Source organism: Aulonocara stuartgranti (genome assembly GCF_965226115.1).
Source record: "Aulonocara stuartgranti genome assembly, chromosome: 6".
Taxonomy (NCBI): Eukaryota; Metazoa; Chordata; class Actinopteri; order Cichliformes; family Cichlidae; genus Aulonocara; species Aulonocara stuartgranti.
This window is the reverse complement of record NC_138944.1, coordinates 17,064,190-17,087,575: the sequence shown is the minus strand read 5'-3', so window position 1 is coordinate 17,087,575 and position 23,386 is coordinate 17,064,190. Positions and strand designations below refer to the sequence as shown.

The following is a 23,386-nucleotide window of genomic DNA, read 5'->3' as shown; positions in this document are numbered from 1 at the left end:
AGCCTCTCCCTTGGCATCCCATCATTGCGCCATTAGACTTGATTGTGCTCTGTCACCCGTGACGTGATCACATGCTGGCTGTTGAAAGCAGACTAGCTGACAGTCTTATAACAGAACCAGTGTTTAACTTTCTCATATACAAGCCTGGGCTTTAAAAGTCACTTTCCCCTCCCTTCTTCTCAGTTTCTGCTTCCCAGAATCACTATTTAACATTAGCGCATACAATGAGAAAGATTAGGAAAGGTAAATGAATCTGGTTTATTTGTAGGTTTTTTATCACATGCACTCATGTGGGTGACATTTGTAGTATCAACCTTATTTACCAGCAAGATAAGTAGTAATTCAAGGTTATGCGACTGTGTTTAAAAAGCATTCAAGGTCTATTCCTCCAGCTACAGCATGATCATTCTCCACTAGAGGGCACAGTTTACAAACTATTGCCTCCTTCTTCCATTCAATTGCCCCTTTAGTATTTAAACAAACCTCCAGACTGTGACTGTGTGCATTTTACAATCAGTATTTTTGTAGAGCCCCTCTGTTGTTTCACTGCTTTTCAACAAAAGGCTGTACTGACAGGTTAGATCTGCTTTTCTTGCTTCCTTATTCTCAAGGGTTGCCACATCAGGTAGCTCAGGATGTGTGATTTGGCAGATATCTAAAGGCCTTCCTGATATAACTGCAAAAGGATTTGTGTCTCCTCCCAGTATTGAACTGGGAATCTTTGGACTCCTGTTCATTTATACCATTCTCTAGAAAGACACCAGTAAATATTTGAATAAACCAATGACACGTCAGCAGCTTGTTGTGGGGGTTAAAAGCTGAACAGGCGGCTTTTGTTTCTGTTTATTCAAATGACAAGTACACCATATAAAAGATGGCCCGTCATAAACTGTGACAATAAAGTTACTCCAGGAAGTAATGCATTAGAATTATTCACATACTGGAAGGAAACGGTCCATGAATGTGTAACTTTGTGAAAGCCCGACTGCCAGCTTTTTCCGACAATACCAGATTTGGATGAAAATATGTTTATCTAGTATGCAGTTTGGGCATTAACTTTCTGGACAAATCCGCTTTTTCGATTTCTCTATACGTCATATTAAATTACATTTTAAATCAAAGAATGGAAATGTGACTAAAAAGCAGACTTTTAACTTTTATTCAAGAGGTTGAAAGTAAAAATTTTGCATTAACTGTTTCGGGATTGCAGTCATTTTTATATGCAGTCCCAGATTTTTGGAAGCTCAAAAGTAACTGGTCAGAGTAACAATTTCAACACAAGGAGTGATTGAAACCATAAACATCACCAACTGCTGTGTTTCCTTTCTTGAAATGCTCTGTTATGCCACTGTGGCCTTCACCTTCAAGGGCTGCTTGTTTGTGGGTCTGTCTGCATTCACTTTTGCCATCAGAAACTGAGCATGCTCTGTTGGGATGAGATCAGATGACTGACATTGACATTGAAGAATTTCTCTTTTCTTTGCCTTTAAGGACTTCTTGGGTTACGTACATTTGTTTTGCATCATTATCCATTTGCACTGTAACACAAAGTCCTATCAGTTTTGCACCAGCTGGTTGCATCTAAGCAGAGAGTATAGCCCTGCACACTTCACAGTTCTTCCTGCTGCTGCTATCGGCAGTCATATCATCAATAAACATTAGTGACCCGATTTCACTTGCAGCCATACATGCCCATGAGCCGTTTCTTTTCTTCTTCATACTTCTTCCCAGGTAAACTTTGGTTTCAACTGCCCAAAGGTTTCTTTTTGTTTTTAGAGCTGTGCTGACTCTTTAGATGATGTCTGGCAAAGCCTAATCTAATGTTCTTGAGTGTAACCAGTGCTCCCTACTGTAATTCCTCTGTATTTCCATTCATGATTCATGTTGTGATTGGAGATTTTGGCACTGGTACGACTTTCAGGACTTTTGGTGCTGCTGTCCAGTTCATTCCTTTTTATGATTGCAGATTGTTGATTTTGCCACTTTTAATGTTTTTCTCTGTGATCATTTATTGTTTGGTTTTTTGTTTTGTTTTGTTTTTTTCAGTCTAAATGGCCTCATTCACTGGCAGCTTTATGTCTTTTGAAATCATATTGAGAGTTCCAATCAACCACCAACAAATTGAGACTTGATATTTAGAATCAACTGGAGGTATCTGCTTAATTTGTTATGAAAAATCAGCGGAAATAAACTCATCTGGCCATTAAACTGTTTGTCAGAGACTTTATCTTTAAGATTGTCCTCGGGAGATTTTATTCCTAAGTGTATCTACTAAAAAAGTCTATATTTTATAAGAATTTTATAAGAAAACAAACAAACAATCAATCTATGATCTATGACATCTTGAGGTAGTATGATCACATTGTACCACATCAAGATGTTTTACATTTTTTTTATGTCATCAGGACACCACAAAGCCAGCTAGAAAACATAACATACTATACTATAGAATACTTCTGAAGTTTATAAGTTGGGGACATTGATCAAAACTCTTCACTACTGTCTGTAACTTTAACCCAGTTCATATTCAACAGGCCGGGCTTCAGTCTCCGGTGAACAAAGACGGAATGACTGTGCTTAAGAAGGGTTTTATTTTCCACAATAAAATGTTCAAGGTTTAGTGTTATTGTTATTGTCCCACTAGAAAGTAATATAATCAGGTTGCAGATAGGTATGTCAGTGGTAAAAACAAAAAGACATGGAGTCGTTTAGTCCTCCAGGCAGATTAATAGAAAGACAACCTCAGGGGAATAACTCAAACTCCCAAAGAAATGTCTGGTTCAGACTGAGGTTATTTTAGTTAACTAAAACTCAAACTCAAAATTGAAAACATTTAGGAAAAAATATTAGAAAATGAAAACTACAACACACCAAATAAAAAAAATACAGAAAATGTTGTTACTTTTGGTAATTTTGGTCAAATTTGTGAAAACAACCTGCATGAGGAGGCATTGGTTCATATATTTACTGAAAAAGGCTGTTTGTGAGTCTGCTGCCTTGATAAAACGTTGTGTTTGTATGCATGTCTTTAGTTTTTTTGACCTGTGTGGCTAAAAGACAGATGGCTCTATGGTATAGTGGTTGACACATTCACCTACACATAACATTTCCCCAATTTGAGACTGGGTGGAGGCACAGTAGATTGGTACTCTCAGTGTTGATACGAGTCCCAGATAAAAGGGACTTTCCATATGCTTGAAGTTCTTATAAGAACGTTGACCTAAAAAAGAACTTAATAATGTCATAACGCTATCAAACATAATCAGATGTTGAGGTTTATCTGTTTTATGATGTTTATGATGGCTGTGGCAGAACATGTGACTGTAAAACCGGCTGCGTCACCAGCTAGCACACACACACACACACACACACACACACACACACACACACACACTGTGTGATCAATCCTGACACACACACTGTGTGATCAATCCTGCTTAGTATAAATTGAAATGTATCAAATAAAATTAACCTGTGGAAATATAATTTACTTTACTTATTAAAGTGTTTTAACCACTTGTCTACACCATACTGATCAAATATACCTTTTCATCCCTCATGCAATTAAACACCTGTTTGTTGATATTAATATGTAACTTATACACTTTGTTAAGTCTACTTATTACCTGCCACTATTTTTTTTCTTAATGCCTGAATACTAGACATTTTCCAAAGCTTGAAGCAGACTGTTGAACCACGAGATTTAACTCAAAAGATTAAATTGGAGTGGATATACTAAAAAATATGAGTTCATTCAACACTAACATGACTGATGTTCAGGGTTGTGTAAGGACTTCATACATAGAAAAACTGTAAGATAATGTAAGCAGACGATTAAAACATGGAATGCTAATGGGAAATTAAACTAAAAAACTGAACGTGAATGATATGAACTGCACTAACTTTTTTAATAAGTAACAGTGGCAAAATAAATTGTATTTATTTATAGCTGTCAACATTTTAAGAAAAACAGTTTCTTACTACATATTAAATTAATTTTCTGATATCACTGAAAATCCGAAGGAAAAAGACAAAAATAGGGAACAACATACGTAAGAAGAAAAGTTGGCAACTGGATTTCTTTAGGTTTGCAAAGACATTTCACCTAAAACTACTCAATCTACTGAAAACTACTCAAGACTTCCAGTTGCCTCTTTTTACGCTTGATCGGGGTGACTGATAAATTACACAGACATAAAGAAAAATACTCTGGAAATGAGTTCGTTCATTCTAGCAACATCAGTAAAATAAAATGACAATGTAAGAAGTGACACTGTTACAATAGAAGTAATGGGAGCTGTAATTTTTCTGCATGCGCACAAAGTAATCATAAAAAAAGATTGATGAAACTGTTATGGTGATGAAAAACTGTGATAACGGATAAAAAATGAGTGAAACTGTTATGGTGATGAAAAACTGTCATAGTGGAGGAAAAATTGTTTCCGAGCATGGAGGGCAATCCACAGATCAGCGCTCCTGTCAGTTAATGCTCACTGGAAATATTCGACCTGAATGTGACATGTTTGCATTGAGCGGGAGCACTGTAGCGATAATTGGTGTTATGTTGTAAGTTAGTTAGCTAAGGCTAAGCAGACCATCTTTTCTCTTCGACCTTACATTAAATAGACATAATGTTCAGTGGTAATGTTCAAATATACCTTTTCATCCCTCATGCAATTAAACACCTGTTTGTTGATATTAATATGTAACTTATACACTTTGTTAAGTCTACTTATTACCTGCCACTATTTTTTTTCTTAATGCCTGAATACTAGACATTTTCCAAAGCTTGAAGCAGACTGTTGAACCACGAGATTTAACTCAAAAGATTAAATTGGAGTGGATATACTAAAAAATATGAGTTCATTCAACACTAACATGACTGATGTTCAGGGTTGTGTAAGGACTTCATACATAGATTACTTTTGAAGTCTGTCTTATCACCAGTGTTCATGATAACTTAACTGCTTTCTGTGTCCTGCAGATAAAAGCAGCAGCATTAATGGAAAATTCAACTCTTATCAAGTCTTTCTTTAATAATTAGCTTACGTATTATCTCCGGCCACTTTATTGGCACCTCTTACTAAAACCAGGTTGGACTTACATTTGACTACAGAAATGACTTCTATCTTCATGGCATCAATTTAAAAAGGGACTATAAATACTTTTTAAAGATTTTGGGGCTTATTGACGTGAGAGCGTCACATAGCTGCCTGAGATTTGTCAGCTGCACATTCATGGTGTAAATCTCCCCTTTCACCACATCACAAAGGTGATCTACTGGATTCGGATCTGGTGACTCTGGAGGCCATTTGAATACAGTTAACTCATTGTCATATTCAAGAAGCCAGTTTGAGATTACTTGAGCTTTGTGACATGACACTGTGGTCATAAAGAGAAAGAATACTCGGGTAGGGTGTGGCATTTAAATGATACTGAGTTGATACCAATGGGTTTGATACAATGCAGGATGCATCCGTGGTTTCATGTTGTTTACATCAAAATGAAACCCTACCATCCATCTGTGTCACAGTAGAGATTGAGACCCATCAGAATTTTAGTCAGAAAATTGCAGTTTCAGTTTCCTGTTCTTGGCTGACAAGTGTGGCTTTCTGCTGACGTCACCCATCTGCTTCAAGGTTCCACATGTTTTCTGTTTAGAGATGCTCTTCTGCATTTTTGGTTGTAAAAAGTGGTTATTTGAGTTACTGTTTCAGCCAGAAAACTGTTGCTCACTGGATATTTTCTAATTTCTGGACCATTAATTGTAAACACTAGAGACGGTTGTGTGGGAAAATTGACAAGCCTGTCTGGCACCAACAGCTATGCCATGTTCAGAGTCACTTAAATTACTTTTCTTCCGTATTTTGATGCTCAATTTGAACTTCAGCAGGTCGTCTTGACCATGTGCATATGCCGAAATTCACAGAGTTACTATCATGTGATTCATATTCGACTTATCAAACAACTGAGAAGGTGTACCTAAAAAGTTGTAAAGTAAGATAAAAAATTCAAGTAAACTACGATCAATTATGGCACAAGTTCAGTTTGTTCTTTTTATTATTTAGAAGTGATCATACATAAAAAAATAAACTCATAACATTAATTTAGTGACTGTAAACCACTGACACAAAGAAACCAGAGTTCTCTGCACTGTGCATCATTTCAAGTGTATCAGCACATACAGCAGGAGACCCTCACACAAACATAAATAAATCACAGTATAAGTGTGTACAGATACATCGTTTTAAAAGTAAAAAGATGTTACTAGCTTTTCCTCTATCTTTGTATGAAAGCTTTAAAAACCAGAAGAGGCAGAGCATTCAATGTTCAGCTGAAAATCTGCTTTGAATCAAATACTAGAAAACTTTCCACAGACAAAACCGCTTAGCAAAATTTCTCCAAAGTTGAATTATCGATCTTTTCCAGCCTTGCAGTAGAGAACCATTGAAACCACCATGGCAGCGATCTGCAAAGACAACAGTTAATCAACATTAGATCTAACTACAGTGATCTGAGATGAGATACAAGTTACAATGTGGACAAATTCTGTGTCATATTCTGTACTCTGTAAGATGCAAATTGCTGAACAAGCTGTGGACTTTGCTGCAACTGTCATGCCATTTATAAGGTAAGGTTGAGTCAAATTATGGGATGTTAACTGAACTGTTTATTTTATTCAAAAATAAATAAGGTGTTCATTTGGGCTGAAACTATTTCCCCTTACTTCAAGAGTCAAATCAGTATGAAAATTAACTTTTTTTAAATATGTTGTTTCACAGTAATAAAATTAAAATGAATCACCCAGAAAAAAGACACACACACTGTGTCATCTAGTATCATTTATAAGTATATGTAAGATATATGGCCATAAAGAAATTGAAGATAAAAATATACACAATAGATAATAACTAGCATGCAGTATATAACTGATGGATGACGAACGTGAACGATACCTCGAGAGCAGCGATCCCCATTGCCACACCTGCAATGACCAGAGCGTTGTCCTCTATCAGCTGCAGCAGTTTGTCAAAGCAGCCATCGATGTTCTAAAAGCAAAACAAATGTTTTTAGCTGAGGATGGGAAACACTGCTGTGCACTGTACATTGGATTCATTCTGTTGCTGACATGCATAAAATTAGGCCAAATGTAGGCTGGTCTCATACCGAATGTTGCGCTTTATTTTCATTGCATTTCTCAGCACTGATGGTTGAATTACAGCATGGGGCTGGATAGAGACCGTTACTGTTAAAAGGCGAGTTTGTAAAATCTGTGTAGTTCCTGTATCCACAGCATTTAAGCTAGAAGAGAGCAAAAAACTGTTAATGCAACAAGTTTTTAATTACCATAACAACAGAACAAAATTACGACTACAAGTTTGATTAATGTGTAAAATGTGAAGTAATTCAAAACGTTAGTCTTAAAATTTTGATCAAATAAACCTCCATGTGCAGATAGATCACAAACCTTTCTCTTAAATAAATAAATGGGTACAGTACCTCTTTCATTGTGTTGTTCCAGACAGAAGTCAGCTGGTTTTCATTTCCATAGTTGTTTTTAATGCTCTTTTGGACGTTTTTCTCCAGTTCCTGAAGAAGCTCACCAGCCTGAGAGACACAGACAGACAGTAGCACGTTATCATGCTTTTTAGTTTCTAAATCTGACCATTGGCAGCTCTTGCCAGATTTTGCTCTTCAGAGCTACTTACCACATCTTTGAAGACAAAGAGCACAATGGCTCCTGCAACCTCGATGAGGAAGATAATCAAAACAATACTGAAGAACTAAAAGGGGGAAAACGAAAAAGCATACTGTAAAACATTCTTAACAGCATACTCTTAAGGTGTCAGTGGAGAAACAGATGTATACCGTAGTTACAAGAAAGTACCTGCTCAAATATGAAGCTAAAGAGTAGCTACAGAAGAATCACAATCTTAAGTCACTATACAGTACATGTCCATTAATACGGTAAAGTTTTCAAGATGGCTATTTACTGTGCATTTCTAAGTCAGTGTAACAGCAAACCCAGCCCTAAAACACATTTATTTCCTGCAGTGTTTGTTTTTTTGTGTGCAGTACATTAATTGGCTGTTGGATATGCCTTTCCACACTAACTGCCATTTGTACACTACGAGTTTTGTCTTCTTTATCCACTCACATCTATCATATTGCCTTTAGCCTCATTAATTTAACAAGAACTAGCGTCAGCAGTCATAAAGTGCTGGCTCTGGTAAGTCAGACTGTTGAAGAATCTTTCAAGAGCACCTGCACCTGTTTTCAAATGTATCGATAGCACACGAAGAAGAAATTTACTGATGTGTCAGTATTTGGTCACATCATGTGTGAGGACACACGTCTTTAAATGAATGGCAAAAGGAAATACTAAACACTTCTTTTAAACATTTTTCTGACTCAGCTGACTTAAATATAATTCTCTCTACTCCCCAGTTGTAAACTGAAATTGTCATCTCAAGGAAAGACTTTGGTGCCATGTTATATTTTATTGATTTGGGCAAAGTTGCAAACTTTATTATCCTACTATTACAGACACAGAAGACCATATCTGCTGTTCTTTCTTTCTTTCTTTTTTTTTTACAAATGTTTTATTCATTTATTTTTATTCCAAACTTTGCTCACCGTCAGCAGCATGCACTTGCTCTCCCTGATGGCACCGCAGCAGCCCAGGAAGCCAATCAGAACTAGTACAGCACCCACGGCGATGAGCAGGTAGCTGACGTTTGCCAGTTGTGATAAGGAGGAGGTGTCTTCCACCTCATCTAGTATATCCAGAAAGGAACTCCTGTCCACCTGCACCCAAATTCCCACACCCAGAATGACGGCACCTGCTAACTGCAGGTTTATGAAGAAAGAAAGGAGAGAAAGAAAAGAACTGTAAGATAATGTAAGCAGACGATTAAAACATGGAATGCTAATGGGAAATTAAACTAAAAAACTGAACGTGAATGATATGAACTGCACTAACTTTTTTAATAAGTAACAGTGGCAAAATAAATTGTATTTATTTATAGCTGTCAACATTTTAAGAAAAACAGTTTCTTACTACATATTAAATAAATTTTCTGATGTCACTGAAAATCCGAAGGAAAAAGACAAAAATAGGGAACAACATACGTAAGAAGAAAAGTTGGCAACTGGATTTCTTTAGGTTTGCAAAGACATTTCACCTAAAACTACTCAATCTACTGAAAACTACTCAAGACTTCCAGTTGCCTCTTTTTACGCTTGATCGGGGTGACTGATAAATTACACAGACATAAAGAAAAATACTCTGGAAATGAGTTCGTTCATTCTAGCAACATCAGTAAAATAAAATGACAATGTAAGAAGTGACACTGTTACAATAGAAGTAATGGGAGCTGTAATTTTTCTGCATGCGCACAAAGTAATCATAAAAAAAGATTGATGAAACTGTTATGGTGATGAAAAACTGTGATAGTGGAGGAAAAATTGTTTCCGAGCATGGAGGGCAATCCACAGATCAGCGCTCCTATCAGTTAATGCTCACTGAAAATATTCGACCTGAATGTGACATGTTTGCATTGAGCGGGAGCACTGTAGCGATAATTGGTGTTATGTTGTAAGTTAGTTAGCTAAGGCTAAGCAGACCATCTTTTCTCTTCGACCTTACATTAAATAGACATAATGTTCAGTGGTAATGTTCATCTAATCTGATTTATGGGGAAAAGCAAATATTCACATTATCGAAAACTCTGACTTAAAGCCATATCTGAACAGAGAAAGTGGGCTAAAATGTACGTCTTATTGAGACTACCTATAAAAGAGAATAATTCATACAGCCAAATGAAATGGTTTGGCCTTTTTTGATTCACTACTCTCTGTAAAGTCTTCTTTGTAGTCTGGTGTAGGATGTGAAACCAAGCTGTTGAAGGGATGCAGACAAACAGAAGTTCTCTCTTTTTTCCAACTTACAAAGATGCCGCCATTGAAGATGAACATCATAATTTTGAGAAAGCCGGAACAACACATTTTGGCTGATTTCTGTTTTTTCACTCTGTTGAAGAAGCAAGAACAAAAAAAATTATGTCAGTTCAGGTGAAAACAACTTATCTAGTGTAATTACAATTATTCTTTTTCAGCATTTAACATGGGGAACTTTTCTTTTACTGCTGAAATTCAAATCAATAGCAAGAGGCAGACAACACAAGCAGTGGCCAACATGGGTCACTCGGCATTCGCTTGGGTTAAACATTAACCAAAGTAGCTGGCAGCAAAAGAGTGGGGGGTCGTAATCTTCTTTAAATATACCAATCGTTTCATGCTGACGTCATGCAGTTTCGGTTGAAGCATTGCCCAAGTCTACATGTTATTTTTTATTCATTTTGCTGCTAGTTATTTAAATCATCCTACTCTAGGCACCACAGCTGGGTGATATGCTTGCTTCTTTTTTCCTTGCATTAAAGTCTGTATTTGGTTGAGTTGAGGTAAAAAAAATAGCTTCCTCTAGCTTTGAACTGCAAGTGTGCTGAAATATTACAGCTGAGGTACCTTATCAGGTTAGTGGTTTCACAGTTTAGGTAGCACAGGAGTGCCATAAAAGAGGCACACACAACCCCTTGTCCATTAACTTGCACAACCTAACATGCCTGTTCCTGGTATCAGAGAAATAAACTCCGTTTTATAGTGACTGTCATGTTCTTCCTTATTGCAGCTTTGACAACAGCAATCAATTGGACCTACTTTGCAGCTGCAACCTTGTTTCCATGAGGCAATAAAGTTCCCTTATAACACCTCCATGTTAATTTCTGAATACATACTCGAGCAGCCACAGAAGAGGGGAATAAATTACTTAAACTCTAAGAAGAAAAGATGTTTCTGCACCAACACTTTTAATAGAAATGCAGCAGCTAAATAACTCAGTTTGATGGTTTTTTTTGTTTTTTGTACCTGTTTTTATACACAATAATAACACTTGGATATTGCTAAGGAATAGTAATCATGTCACTACAACTTGCCTAATGTTAATAAAATCCTTTGATTACAGAACAAACCATTCATCATCCGGATGAGCTTTAGATTAAGGAAGATTAATAGCAGTGTAGTTGTGGAGTTTGAATTAAAAAGTGAAGAAAGCAACTATACCTGTGTTGTACTGAGGTGTGCGTGTCCGCTGAGGTCTGATCAGCGAGGAGTGTCTGTGCATCGACGATTTGGACTGCCCATTTAAGTTCTCACAGGTCGCACAACCCCATGACCAACACGCCCACCATAGGACAGACACACACACACACACACACACACACACACACACACACACACACACACACACACACACACACACACAGGGTTCAAAGTTATTTTCAATCACATTTCACAACTTTCCATGACATTGAGATACGTTTTTATGACCAAATGTCACGAAGACAAAAAAAATCAGACAACAACATCATATAAAGCAATTTAATCTGACAAGAGATATTTTCTCAGGTGACGTAATTCAGTCACAAGCTCCTATACAAGGGTATCTGGGAAGCATGTTTTCCAAAACTTCCTGGTTTCATTGTTTTCTTGCAACTCATCAAGGGCTGAAAAAAATACTAATTTAAAATTCAATTAATAATCCAGGTTTTTCATAACAAACACGACTCACACAATCACAATTGTGCTCTACACAATAAGATCTTTCTTGGTGATCAGTCCAATCAAAGAAACCATGGTGATCAAATCAATGCAGGTCATGGTCAAAGTAAAAGGTTCACTATTAAAACACAGTAGGAAGTCCAGTGTGATGTCATTGAACAATTAAAACTGTCATGATAAACGATAACTGGTTTACTCGTGGAACATTTTTACGATAATATTTATGACTTTATTGATTTGTCGTGCTATTGATTAGTGAATGATTTCAACACTGCATGGAAACTTCTGGGAATGTTTTATTATTAACTTCATGGATCATTAGGAAGTACTTAATCTGATTCAGCACTGGTTCCTTCCCGGCTCCCTCAAAATTTCTTTTGTATAATAGCTTTAAAATATCAGTGCGCAAAATTTACCCTTCATGCATTAAAAGCTACCTTTGAAGCACATACGCTATATTGCCAAAAGTATTTGATCATCTGCATATGAACTTGAGTGACATCCAATTCTTAATCCATAGGGCTTAATATAATTCCGTAAGGGTTAGTTAGTGTATCTATGGGAATTTTTGACCATTCTTCCAGAAGTGAACCCTGAGAAGGTCCGGCCCGGAGTCTGTGCTATGATTCAGCCCAAAGGTGTTCTGTCAGGTAGAGGTGTTTGTTCTAATACCATCCATCCATTCGCGCTCACATTCACACCTATGGGCAATTTGTTCTAATACCACCTAAGCAAAACTACACCAATTAAATGTCTATAACACAGTAACACAAAAGTGTGCCGGCCACTCAGTGTTTTATCTCCTTTCTGATAATTCACTGGAGAAAACTGTCTTTCCAAGCAATGACTCATCCATTTAAAAACAAATTACAAAACTATACATGAAATGTTTTCATACAAATGAGGCCAACAGACATAACATACATATTCCTTTCTTTTAATTTCAACTTTATTTTAACTTTGGACTAACATTAATAATTAAATGTATAAAAAGAAAAAAACAAATACATTACTTAAACACAACAGATGATTATATTCCTATAAAACATCCAACAAAAAATGTGGTTTATTAACTGGAACTCACGCCGGGCTATCAGGCGTGTGTGATCTCAGCTTTCAAATATGTTAGACTTTGTACTGTACCTTCTTGCTCATTTGGTTTACAACAGGCAATTTCAACAGAAGTCACAGTGATGCAGTTTTGTGCGACGCCCACTAGGGGGTAGCATGACACAAGTCAATCGGGGTGATTCCCCATGCAATTTCAGTCTGGCACATGGCTTTCTTTCACATCCTGACCTGCAACAGGTGCTGTTCACTGCACTGTGTGAACAGGAAACGATAAAGAGAAAAGGCTGCTCAGTGGAGCTCTTTGGCATCTTAGTGTAACAGTTACATTGGGATTACAAAGACGATCCTTGAATCACCACCGAGTCAAGAAAACCAGGAACAAAAAGAAATATAAAAAAAAAAAAAGAAAGAAACTGAACGCCAGGCATCCATGATTGCACTGCAGTAACATTTGGTAAAGTACAATCACAATGAAAGATTTAGGGGCAATTCTGGTCATCTGTGTAAGTGTGGGCACCTATATTTAATTATTAAACCTGTTTTATCAGGTTTTACAATCAGTAATCAGCATGCACAGCCACCCCGACTGCTGTTGGGTGTGTCCTTCAGGCCATCTCCCTTGTGATTGGTTGCCGGATTGGCATCACCGTTGACGCTCTCGTTCATCTTCTCGCAGATGACGTCCACCAGCTTATCAAAGACCTGCTTCACGTTGATGTTATCTTTGGCACTGGCCTCGAAGAAATGGAAGCCTGGCGAGAGAGCAGAGAGAGATAAAGAGCTTATGAGTGATTATTAAATAATGTTTTGTTCACGTGTTTTCATGCTGATAAACACCAGCGCGTACTGACCGAGCTCTTTGGCCAGTCTTTTGCCATCTTCAGTCGGCACCTGCCTGTCATCTTCCAAATCCAGCTTATTGGCCACCAGCACCACCTGAGCGTTGTCCCACGAGTAAGTCTTGATTTGTGTTGCCCTGAGAAAAACCAAAAAATCCAAACCATGTTCACAACTCTACTGTATCACCTACAGAGACCCTCAGTCCATCACAACAATGAACCAAAGTTGAGTCTCTTCTGATTTCTAGCATTCAAGTTCACTTTAATGGCAATGAAAAGGTTATTAATCACTGAAGGAGATCACTGAAGATGCATGGCACAAAATGATAGCACACTGTATAGACGAATAAATAAGGAAGTTAAGACACCAAGTAGTGCAAGATGGCAAACAGGATTATGATAACAATATCAACACACTGACAAATGAGACTAAACCTGTTTGAATGTCACATGATCTCGTCTTCTCATTGGTGTTGCTGTGAACACAATAGGCTCTGCTGACAAAGGGAAGTGGCATTAAGAGATTTTTGCTAAAAGGATTTGATCATCAAATGAGAGCTTTCACTTGAGTCCAAAATTCAAACGTTTCCGGATGTGTATGTTATTAGGAGGACTGTTTATTGCGCCTATCGATTGGTTTCCTTTTCATTTCTACAGGTTATGCAGTGGAACATTGCATTTCTTTAATATAACACAGCAGAATGATAATGCTCCTTTGACATTATTTGTAGTATTATTGTCAACCTGTTGCTATATGTGTTGATTTTTTTGATCGTTTCCAGGTCAAAGACGGAACCCCCCCGCCCCCCCCAAAAACAGTCTTTTAGAGAAAAGCCATAAGATGAACGTATCCATGGCGACACTGAGAAATTCCCTTTCTGAAGCGCACTGAATGTTTTCAACATCATAGCCTTTGTAAACTAAACATCATGGTCAAAAGACAGATCTAATTGCAAAACCTATGGACACACCTGCACATCTACACAGTGGATGCCCAAAGCATACTGTGCCTTTTTTGTCCTCGTGGACCTTAATGAGGGCCGTCATTAATATAATGAAATTCACTGAATTTATAAGGACTTGAAACCATACACTCCTAAGGGCAGAGGTTACTGAAGTTACAAAGCAAACCAAAGGGAACCAAGAGCCATTTTCGCACAGATTTTTCTGAGGATTCATTGGTCAAGAGTTGTCTGCAACCACTGGTTGCTAGGGAAAAATGTGTATTCCTTAACTGCTCGGCAGTGATTCATGGAAGCTACTGGCTGTTGCTGGATGAAATGAGATGCAAAGAAGGTGCAAAGAAGGTTCAGTAAGTTCACTTTAATTAGAATGAAAAGGTTATTAATCACTGAATAAAATCCCTAAGGATGCAAGTGGAAACATCACAAATGATGAAAGCAGTATTCAAAATGAAAGACTGAATAAACTGAAACTGTATGGCACAAAATGTCAGTGCAATATATAAATGAATAAATAAACAGAAATATCCATTAAAAACAGTGCACTGCTGTCATGTCAAGTCAGCTAAGAGCCCAAGTAGTGCAAGCTGGCAACCCGGATTAAGATAAATGAGACTTAACCTGTTTGAATGTCACATGATCTCATCCCCTGATTGGTGATGCTGCGAACACAATTAGCTTTGCTGACAAAGTGAAGCAGCATTTACAGATTTTTGCAAAAGAAGACCGTTGGAAGAAGCTCAGAGTGGGATTTAGAGAAGTCTGAAGCAAAAGCATCTGATTATTGAAAACAGACTGAGAGCTTTCACCTGATATCATTTTCTCACTTTTGATGAAAGTCGTGTTTCAAGTCTTTTGTATCTGAAGTCTTCGACTAGAGCACTGGTAATGATAACATAAAGTAACAGTAATTATAACACACACACACACACACACACACACACACACACACACACACACACACACACACACACACACACACACACACACACACACACACACACACACACCTTCAGTTACCCCAGAATTCTAGAGGCAAATGTTGACTTTTTACTCCACCATATTAATTTAAAGGGCGTTGATTTTCAAATTGTACTTAGAAAACATACACTGATCAGTAACTGACGGATTAAATTAATATTTTAATGTTTCCCGTGGTGTCCATTTTCAGGAGGACTGTTGGTTGTGTCAATTGATATACTGTCCTTTTGTTTCTACAGGTTATACAGTGGAACATTATGTGTATTTTCTTTAATTAAACACATTGTTATATCCAATTTTTTAATGCAGCATCTATTCTTGTGAACAAGAGTGCTGCTTTTTTTAATTTTCTCCAAGTGATCCAAAAAAAACAACAAACAGTTGAAGAAAATGATAAGATGAATGTATCCATGGCGACATTGAAAAGTTCCCTTTCTGATGTTTTCACCATCACAGCCTTTTAAACTAAATGTCACGATCAAAAGACAGATCTAACTGCAGAGCCTATGGACACACCTGCACATCTACACAGTGGATGCCCTAAAGCATATTGTGTTTTTTTGTCCTTGTGGACCTTAATGAGGGCCGCATTAATATAATGAAATTCACTAAATTCAAAAGGACTTAAAAGTAGTGACTGAGACCATACACTCCTCAGGAAAGAGCTTACTGAAGTCACAAAGTAAGGAAACCATGGGCCATTTGCCCACAAATTTCTATTGAGGTTTCTTTCGTGTCGTCATGCACACATTGCTCAAGAGTTGTCTGCAACCACTTGTTAGGGAAAAATGTGTATTCCTTAACTGCTTGGCAATGATTCATGGAATTTGCTGGCTGGAAGGAATCAGATACAAAGAAAGTGCTGCACCAAAAACCTCCTAGTTATCGCTGTTTTGTTTTTTTCCTGTAGTTTTTCGTGTTTGTCTACCAGCCCAACGTCAAAGTAGAGGTTGTGTCTCTGCTCTGCAGCCAGCATGTTTCTAGAAGAACAAATCTTTTACTTTGAAGGCAAACGGGTCTTCAATTCTGGTTCATGTTGCACTTTTCAGTTTCCCTAGAGGATAGCTGGACAGGCTTTGTAGACAAATCTGCCACTTGCATTAAAACTAAGACTGCAGCAAAATTTCAGCAACCAAAGCAAGGAGATTTTACTAATTGAGGAATAAACATTTTCCCTAGCAACAGCTAGTTGCCATGGGGGTTACTGACCAGTCTGTAGCGCAGCATGAGTGGGATGAATTAACATTTTCCCTGTCACTGCCATCACATTCAGCAACCACTCACAACCAGGGAATATCCCATTTTTCTTCACCATTGCTGGTTGCCAGATGGTCGTGAACTGGTCCCTAGGCCTGTGTGACTGAGGCCTAGACGTGGCTGGTGTTCACGGGTCTGTAAAACCTCAACACAACCACAGCGTTTTTTTGCAACCAAAGTGTCACCTCTGCTAGCCATTAGAAAGAAAGCAAGTTTAAGGCACTTCTGTGCAGGTATCACTTTTTAGACCAGTGAAAACCCCCCCCCCAAAAAACACATGCCTTGGAAAAATGCCTTCAGCCACTGGAAAACACACATGCCTATTCTGCATTAATTATATGCTTCATCTACCCACCAGTCCTGAACAGCACAGAACGACTCCTGGCTCGTGATATCGTACATGAGCAGAAATCCCATGGCTCCTCTGTAGTAAGCTGTGGTGATAGTCCGGTAGCGCTCCTGCCCAGCTGTGTCCTGTAAACACACATTGAATGGTGGATGAATTATTTTTACTGGCCCAACTCCAGAAATCACACAAAAAAATGAAGAAACAACAACCCTACTGAAATTCAATTTCACCACATGCAACAAATTTCTCAAAAGCAACATGAAAGCTTAAAAAAAACACACTTAAAACACTGAAAGTTGTTTGCAAAATGAAAACATGACAGGGGAGCAAACGTAAACGAATGGTTAACTCTGCAGAAAATGTAGCTTGCCATCACCAGTGTGTGAATGTGTGTGTGAATGGCTGGATGACTGAATGTAGTGTAAAGCACTTTGGGGGTCCATAGGGACTAAGTAAAGCGCTATACAACTACAGGCCATTTACCATTTACCAAAAGCAAAGGTCAATCATGAACTTTCTTAGAATAGAATAACCCCTCACTTTTAAAATGTTGATGCTGCCACACCCTGGAAGCACACTAGGACACACTCTCAGGTCTTGCCTACATCTCCAGATGGTATTTTTCCTCTTCATGTTGCCTTGGGAAAAACCTTAAAGTAACAAATGTAACACTCCTGTGGATTCTTTGAAACTGCAGTAAGAAAACTAAGACTTTGAAACTAACTTCTTTAAACTTTCTCCCATGTAATGTGATGCCAGTAGCTGCTATGGACCTCATTAACACCACTGACTCTAATTGTACACATTCCTGGGCTTGTCAGCAACCTACAATTTATGTCACATGTAGCTGCGCTTATTTTAATGGTCCTAAGAAATCCCATTAAGTCCCTCAGCAGCCAATAACCCCGATTCTAAAGTGAAGGGCTCATAACAAAACATTTTCACAACCAATATACTGCGTGTCTTTCCTGAATATAAAACCTCAAGTCAACCAGCTGGGACGTTAAAAATCTGCTTGCTTGTTAATGCATCGGTAATAAAACTTTTACTGTTATTTATCTGAATTTTAATATGGTTATCTTTTATACTACTGGTTCATCATTTCACTTGGCACCTTCCTTGTGTGAAAGTGTGCAGCTGGATCATTGTAAAGCGCAGCCGAGAAGGCACGGCCCGCTGAATACATTAACTTCAAAAAAGATGCATTACTTTCATCTAACAGGAGTACTGTGGGTGAGTCCTCGCCTTCCGCTAACATTCAGTAATAGATCTGTCCTGGGTGTCAGTCTGCGCGGTAAGCACATTCGGCTCCTGCAGCTCAAACCCATGCATCTTTCATGAACCCCGCCGTCTGGGGACAATGTTAAACATCAACTGTTATTAACTCCAGAGAGTGAGAAATTAGTTCACATCCATGACAGGCTGCAGCATGTAAGAGGGCAAATCAGGGAATGGGAAGAGGATAAACACTCCATGTTGTGTAACAAGACTTTGAAAAGCTCTATTCATTTGGCCCCTCCTTTGGTTGAAGATGTATTTTAAAACCTCTTTGCCACAGGTAACGACCCCACATAAATTACCACTCCGACTTTAAAGAGACTGGAGCATTTTATAGTCAATTTTGTTGATATATTGTGTGTCAAAGCTGTTCTCTGTACAGTAGATTTTTACTCCGGTGTGGGGAGACCGGAGTAAAAATCTTCCTGAGCATTCAAGTGGAAATTATTAGGGACTTTTAAGATCTCAGTTATGTTCAAATGGAGTTACCTCTACATTAAGTGCCTCTAGGAGCATCCCAGACATCTATCACAGTCAGAGTAGTTAAAACAAGAACAACAAAAAACAGATAGGTTTTGTGTGACAGCTTGATTAAGATTACATTTGGTCAAACTGCAACACTGCCAGTGAGCTTTTAGTTCTTGGCTGCTGCAATGAATAAACATCTTTCAGTGAGTCAACAAACCTTGTTCTTGCCCTAATCATTATAACTATGTGCATGTGGTGACAAACAGTTTGAAAGCAGGAAGAAAAAACAGGTGTTTTTCTTTGGTTGGAAACCCCCCCGAGGTAAAATTAGTGTCTATTATTCCACGTCTTCAGATTAAAAAAAAAAACGTCTTGGTTAGTACTTCAGCAAAACGCCACAAACTATTATTTTAATCATGAGGACTGAAGACATAATTACACTAGTGTATAAGCTGCTATTGTGCTCCCAGTGGCCTAAACCGCCTCTCCTCTTGCCCTGTTAATGGAGGTCAAATACCAGGTAAAGAAGTACAAAAGAAAGAAATAAAGAAAAAAAAAAACCAGCGGATGAGAGAAAATAAATCCTTTGCTTAGAGGGTTTAGGGGGTTTTCGATCCTAAGGACTTCTTAAAAATATTACCTCGCAGTGCAGAGGCTCTATCTCATGCCCAATCTCACCCAGATCTGTAGCTTGACCCGCTTGTTGTTCCTGTAGATGGTCTTGACTTTGAAGTCGATGCCCACCGTGCTGACAAACGCTGAAGTGAATGAGTCATCTGCATATCGGAAGAGGAATGAGGTCTTTCCCACGCTGCTGTTGCCGATGATCAGCAGCTTGAACATGTAGTCAAAGTTTTGGTCGGCTGGATCTCTCTGCTCGTGAGCCGCTCCTGGATCTCTGGCTAAAGCCATCTATCAAATGACGACAGACAAAAAGGAGAGGCACATGTGTGATCACTGAGATGGGCTATAAAGCATCTTTCTTTTTTGTTGTTGTTGATAAATGTTGTCTTTTGTGCTTCTTGTATTAAATATTGTTTGCAGCAATTTGTAGTGGTTGTGTGTGTACATTTTGGTTTTCTGTAGTGTCTGTTGTTGATTGCTGTCCCTTAAAATGCCTAAAAAGGGACAAGTTCTGCCAGTTACCTGTGGCTGGTAATCCTACATATACTCACTGACCACTTTATTAGGTATGCCATGCCAACAATGGGTTGGACCAATTTTTGCCTTTAGAATTCCCTTAATTCTTTTTTGCACAGATTCAACAAGGTGCTGGAAATATTTCATCAGAAGATGGGTACACGATGGTCATAAAGGGATAGACGTGGTCGACAACAATACTGAGATGGGCTGTGAACGGATAATTGGAGGTGAGCTTCCCTCCCTCCAAGACATCTACAGGAAGCGGTGCCTGAGGAAAGCGGGGAGGATCATCAAGGACTCCAGTCACCCCAGCCATAAACTGTTCAGACTGCTTCCATCAGGAAGGAGGTTCTGCAGCATCCGGTCCCGTACCAGCAGACTGAGAGACAGCTTTTTCCATCAGGCCATCAGACTGCTGAACACGTCATAGACACCTCAGCTTCACTACTGGAACTTCAACATTATGCACTCCACACTGTATATAAATGCCACTTGTTTTGCACATATTCAACTCTGTATATTTTATATATTGATTTGATTTGATTTGGTCTTTAAACAATGCTCAGTTGTGACTAAGAGCTCAAAGTGTGCCAAGAAAATATCCCCCACACCATCACAGCACCACCAGCCTGAACTGCTATAAGGTAAGATGGATCCATGCTGATCTTGCAATCGATTTCTGCTGTGACTCATCAGGCCAGGCAACTCTTTTTTTTTTTTTCCAATCTTCTACTTTCCAATTTTGGCAAACCCGGGTGAACTATACCCTCATTTTTCCTGTTCTTGGCTGACAGGAGTGGCCAATCTAAGTAAACCCTAGACATGGCTGTGCAGTCCCAGTAGATCAGCAGTTTCTGAGATGCTCAGACCAGCTCATCTGGCACCAGCAGTAATGCAACATTTAAAGTCACCTTTCTTCCCAATTGCAATGCATGCCATGCACCGCAGCAGCTCATCTTGATCACGTCTATATGCCTAAACGTACTGAGTTGCCATGCGATTGGTTGATTAGATATTTGTATTTATATTTATATACCTTACACCTGTTCAATTGCCACACAAAAATAACACAAGTACAAGAACAACACAGAATAGGTGTGGCTGTAAGGCAGTTAAGGACAATTACATAATTGCAGGCTCAGGGTGCTGCACTGGGTCAACTGCTGGTAAATGCATACATGTACAGGAAGAAACAGGATAGTATCTACTAGTTCCTGTTTTTAATCAGTCACATAACTGCTTGGCTTTAATGCATACAAAAATAATCTAACAGAGTCTGACTTGCCAGTAATCTCAATATATTGCGCAATGATGTCTTATAGCAAAGACAGGAACATGTGACCATGGTAGGGAACGTCGATGCCGATGTCAGACACGTCATCTACACAATCAAATGCCCATTGCAAATAAATTTTAAATAAGGAATTTTTAGACAAAGGCAATGCAGATACATTCCTATAATTGAACATAGTCAAATGTACTGGTTAATCCTTTCAATGTTAGATGATTAGCTAATGTATGAGCTCATGTTAGTTTCTCTTAAATGTTAATATTGGAGGTTTAATGTTTGTTTGAATTAAAAAACAAAAGATGGCAACTGAAAACAAAAAAGGAGGGGGAATACTAAAGTTAAGAATAGCACTGGCTTTCGCAAAATCCAGGATTACCAGTATATCAGCTGTGGTGTCACAGTGATAAATATCAGCTATTTGAGAATTCAGGTTAACACTCAGACGTCTGAAATCCATCCACACTAAGAGCTGAGCAGATGCTGATGTTGGTAAATGGAAGTGTTATTTTAAAAATGGTCCGTCTTCCTCCCTGATTCCTCTTAGCGCTTATCACTGTGCTATGAATCACAGCCAGGGCGTGCTCCTTACTCTTTTTCTTCCCTGGACCGGTCACCTCCTGCTCTCTCCATCCATTTGTCACAAGAACACATGTTAAAAACGTATAGGATCGGTAGAGACTGAGCGGTGGGAAGGGGGCAATAGATTCTCCCCCGCTTGTGTATTTTATCTATCACCCATCTGGTCATTCATTCACCCAGTGACACTACTACTTACATGCACACACAAACACACTCCTTACTCTCATTTATCTTCCTTCTCTCCTCACATATTCATCCATCTATGCATCCCTCCTGTCATCATCCGGCCAGCCAGCTTCCCTCCCACTCTTAACTCTCTCCTTCCTCCATCACTCGGCATCAATCCATCTACATTCATCTATCTACCCCCCCTTCTCCCTCGCTTTCTCCTCCACCCCCACCCCCCTCCTCTTCTCTCAGGGGTTGAGTCCTGCTCCTCCTTGGCTGCTGAGAAGTCTCTGGAGACCAGCTCAGCATTACAGCTTCCAAGATCATAAAAGAGGGGCTGAGCGGCATGCTGCTGTACACACTCAGCAGAACATCAATATCCGCGCATGCGCCTACATCAGCATGAAAGTACCTGGCACACACTGAAGTATGTGTGTGTGTGTGTGTAGGGTCGTGTATTTACTTTAGCTTGGGAAAACATGTCAACTCTCATTAATGCACATTCAATATTTGACTTCAGAGCATCTGACGCCTGGTTTGTAACTGCTTTAGTCAGTCAATGCAGTGCACGAGAGCAGCTGTTTCACGGGACACTTCATTGCCTCACTTGTTGACACCGAATCCAAATATCTGTGTACAAATTAGCCCGATTAACCACGAACAAAGTTCATATTCTGAAGCCACCGATGACACTTGTAGCCTTTAACTAACTAAGAGTCTAAGTTGCCTACACCGCCTTACCATACGGCAGCTCAGCTACAAACCTGATGACATTTAACAGCCCCCGTCTGCCTTTGCATACAACTGTGAGTGACTGCAAATTACCTCGGGTGTTGTTTATGGGTCTGTCTCCTCTCTCCCTCCCGAAGTGTTCACACGTCTACCTGAAAGTCGATGAGTGTGTGCTGGCTGCTGCAGCTGTTGCTGTCTGTCGGGCTCTCCTGCTCAGGTGTTCCTGTCCCGGATCTCCACACTATGCATGTGCATATCTATCACTGGGACGTCCAACACGCAACTTGTCAAGTCATGCCCAATATGAATCACGCACTTCCGGTATAAACTTTCAAAATAAACATTACAAAAGAAAGCTGACGTTTTAGGGTAACATACATCTGAGTGCAAATTTCTGGCAGTTGGGTGTATTTGTTTCCAGGAGTTTTCAGACAAAGTTGGCTCACCCTCTGCATTTCTATGTAAATTAATAAAGGATAACAATTTGTTCATCGCGGGGTTTTATATAGTAGGCAATCTGCACCCACTGATGGCAACCGAAGGAAACTAATAAATAAGTTGAGGGAGAGCTGAAGGTGTTGAGAAAATCTTCGAACTCCATTTCATAATGAGCTGAGCAGTGTAGCTAAGCAACAAGCCGTGCTCCTTG

General features: G+C 38.9%; 2 protein-coding genes across 2 annotated transcripts; both read right to left on the bottom strand.

The window, feature by feature from the left end:
- Positions 1-6,040: 6,040 nt before the first annotated feature.
- Positions 6,041-11,204, bottom strand: tspan34a (tetraspanin 34a). Its single transcript, XM_082535183.1, has 8 exons — positions 11,122-11,204; positions 9,952-10,033; positions 8,638-8,850; positions 7,710-7,784; positions 7,501-7,608; positions 7,168-7,302; positions 6,957-7,049; positions 6,041-6,469 (listed from the first exon to the last, which is right to left on the bottom strand). The coding sequence occupies exons 2-8, from the start codon at positions 10,006-10,008 to the stop codon at positions 6,413-6,415; spliced, it is 738 nt and encodes a 245-aa protein (XP_082391309.1). The 5' UTR covers positions 10,009-10,033; positions 11,122-11,204; the 3' UTR covers positions 6,041-6,412.
- Positions 11,205-12,540: 1,336 nt separating this feature from the next.
- rab3da (RAB3D, member RAS oncogene family, a) lies at positions 12,541-23,045 on the bottom strand. The gene is made up of 5 exons (XM_082536996.1): positions 22,831-23,045; positions 19,503-19,736; positions 17,085-17,203; positions 13,542-13,666; positions 12,541-13,442 (listed from the first exon to the last, which is right to left on the bottom strand). Exons 2-5 carry the CDS (start codon positions 19,734-19,736, stop codon positions 13,255-13,257), a joined length of 666 nt encoding a protein of 221 aa, XP_082393122.1. The 5' UTR covers positions 22,831-23,045; the 3' UTR covers positions 12,541-13,254.
- Between the last annotated feature and the right edge of the window lie 341 nt (positions 23,046-23,386).

Bases quoted from the DNA above. Each gene is read 5' to 3' on its own strand.
- rab3da (XM_082536996.1), bottom strand. From the start codon at position 19,736: ATGGCTTTAGCCAGAGATCCAGGAGCGGCTCACGAGCAGAGAGATCCA. The intron at 17,204-19,502 runs GTGAGATTGGGC...GTGTGTTTACAG, and splicing joins GGGTCAAGCTACAGATCTGG to GACACAGCTGGGCAGGAGCG. The intron at 13,667-17,084 runs GTGGGTAGATGA...GGTTTTTCTCAG, and splicing joins TTCTGTGCTGTTCAGGACTG to GGCAACACAAATCAAGACTT.
- tspan34a (XM_082535183.1), bottom strand. From the start codon at position 10,008: ATGTGTTGTTCCGGCTTTCTCAAAATTATGATGTTCATCTTCAATGGC. The intron at 7,609-7,709 runs GTAAGTAGCTCT...TGTGTCTCTCAG, and splicing joins TCTTTGTCTTCAAAGATGTG to GCTGGTGAGCTTCTTCAGGA. The intron at 7,050-7,167 runs GTATGAGACCAG...TTTTGCTTTTAG, and splicing joins AAAATAAAGCGCAACATTCG to AACATCGATGGCTGCTTTGA.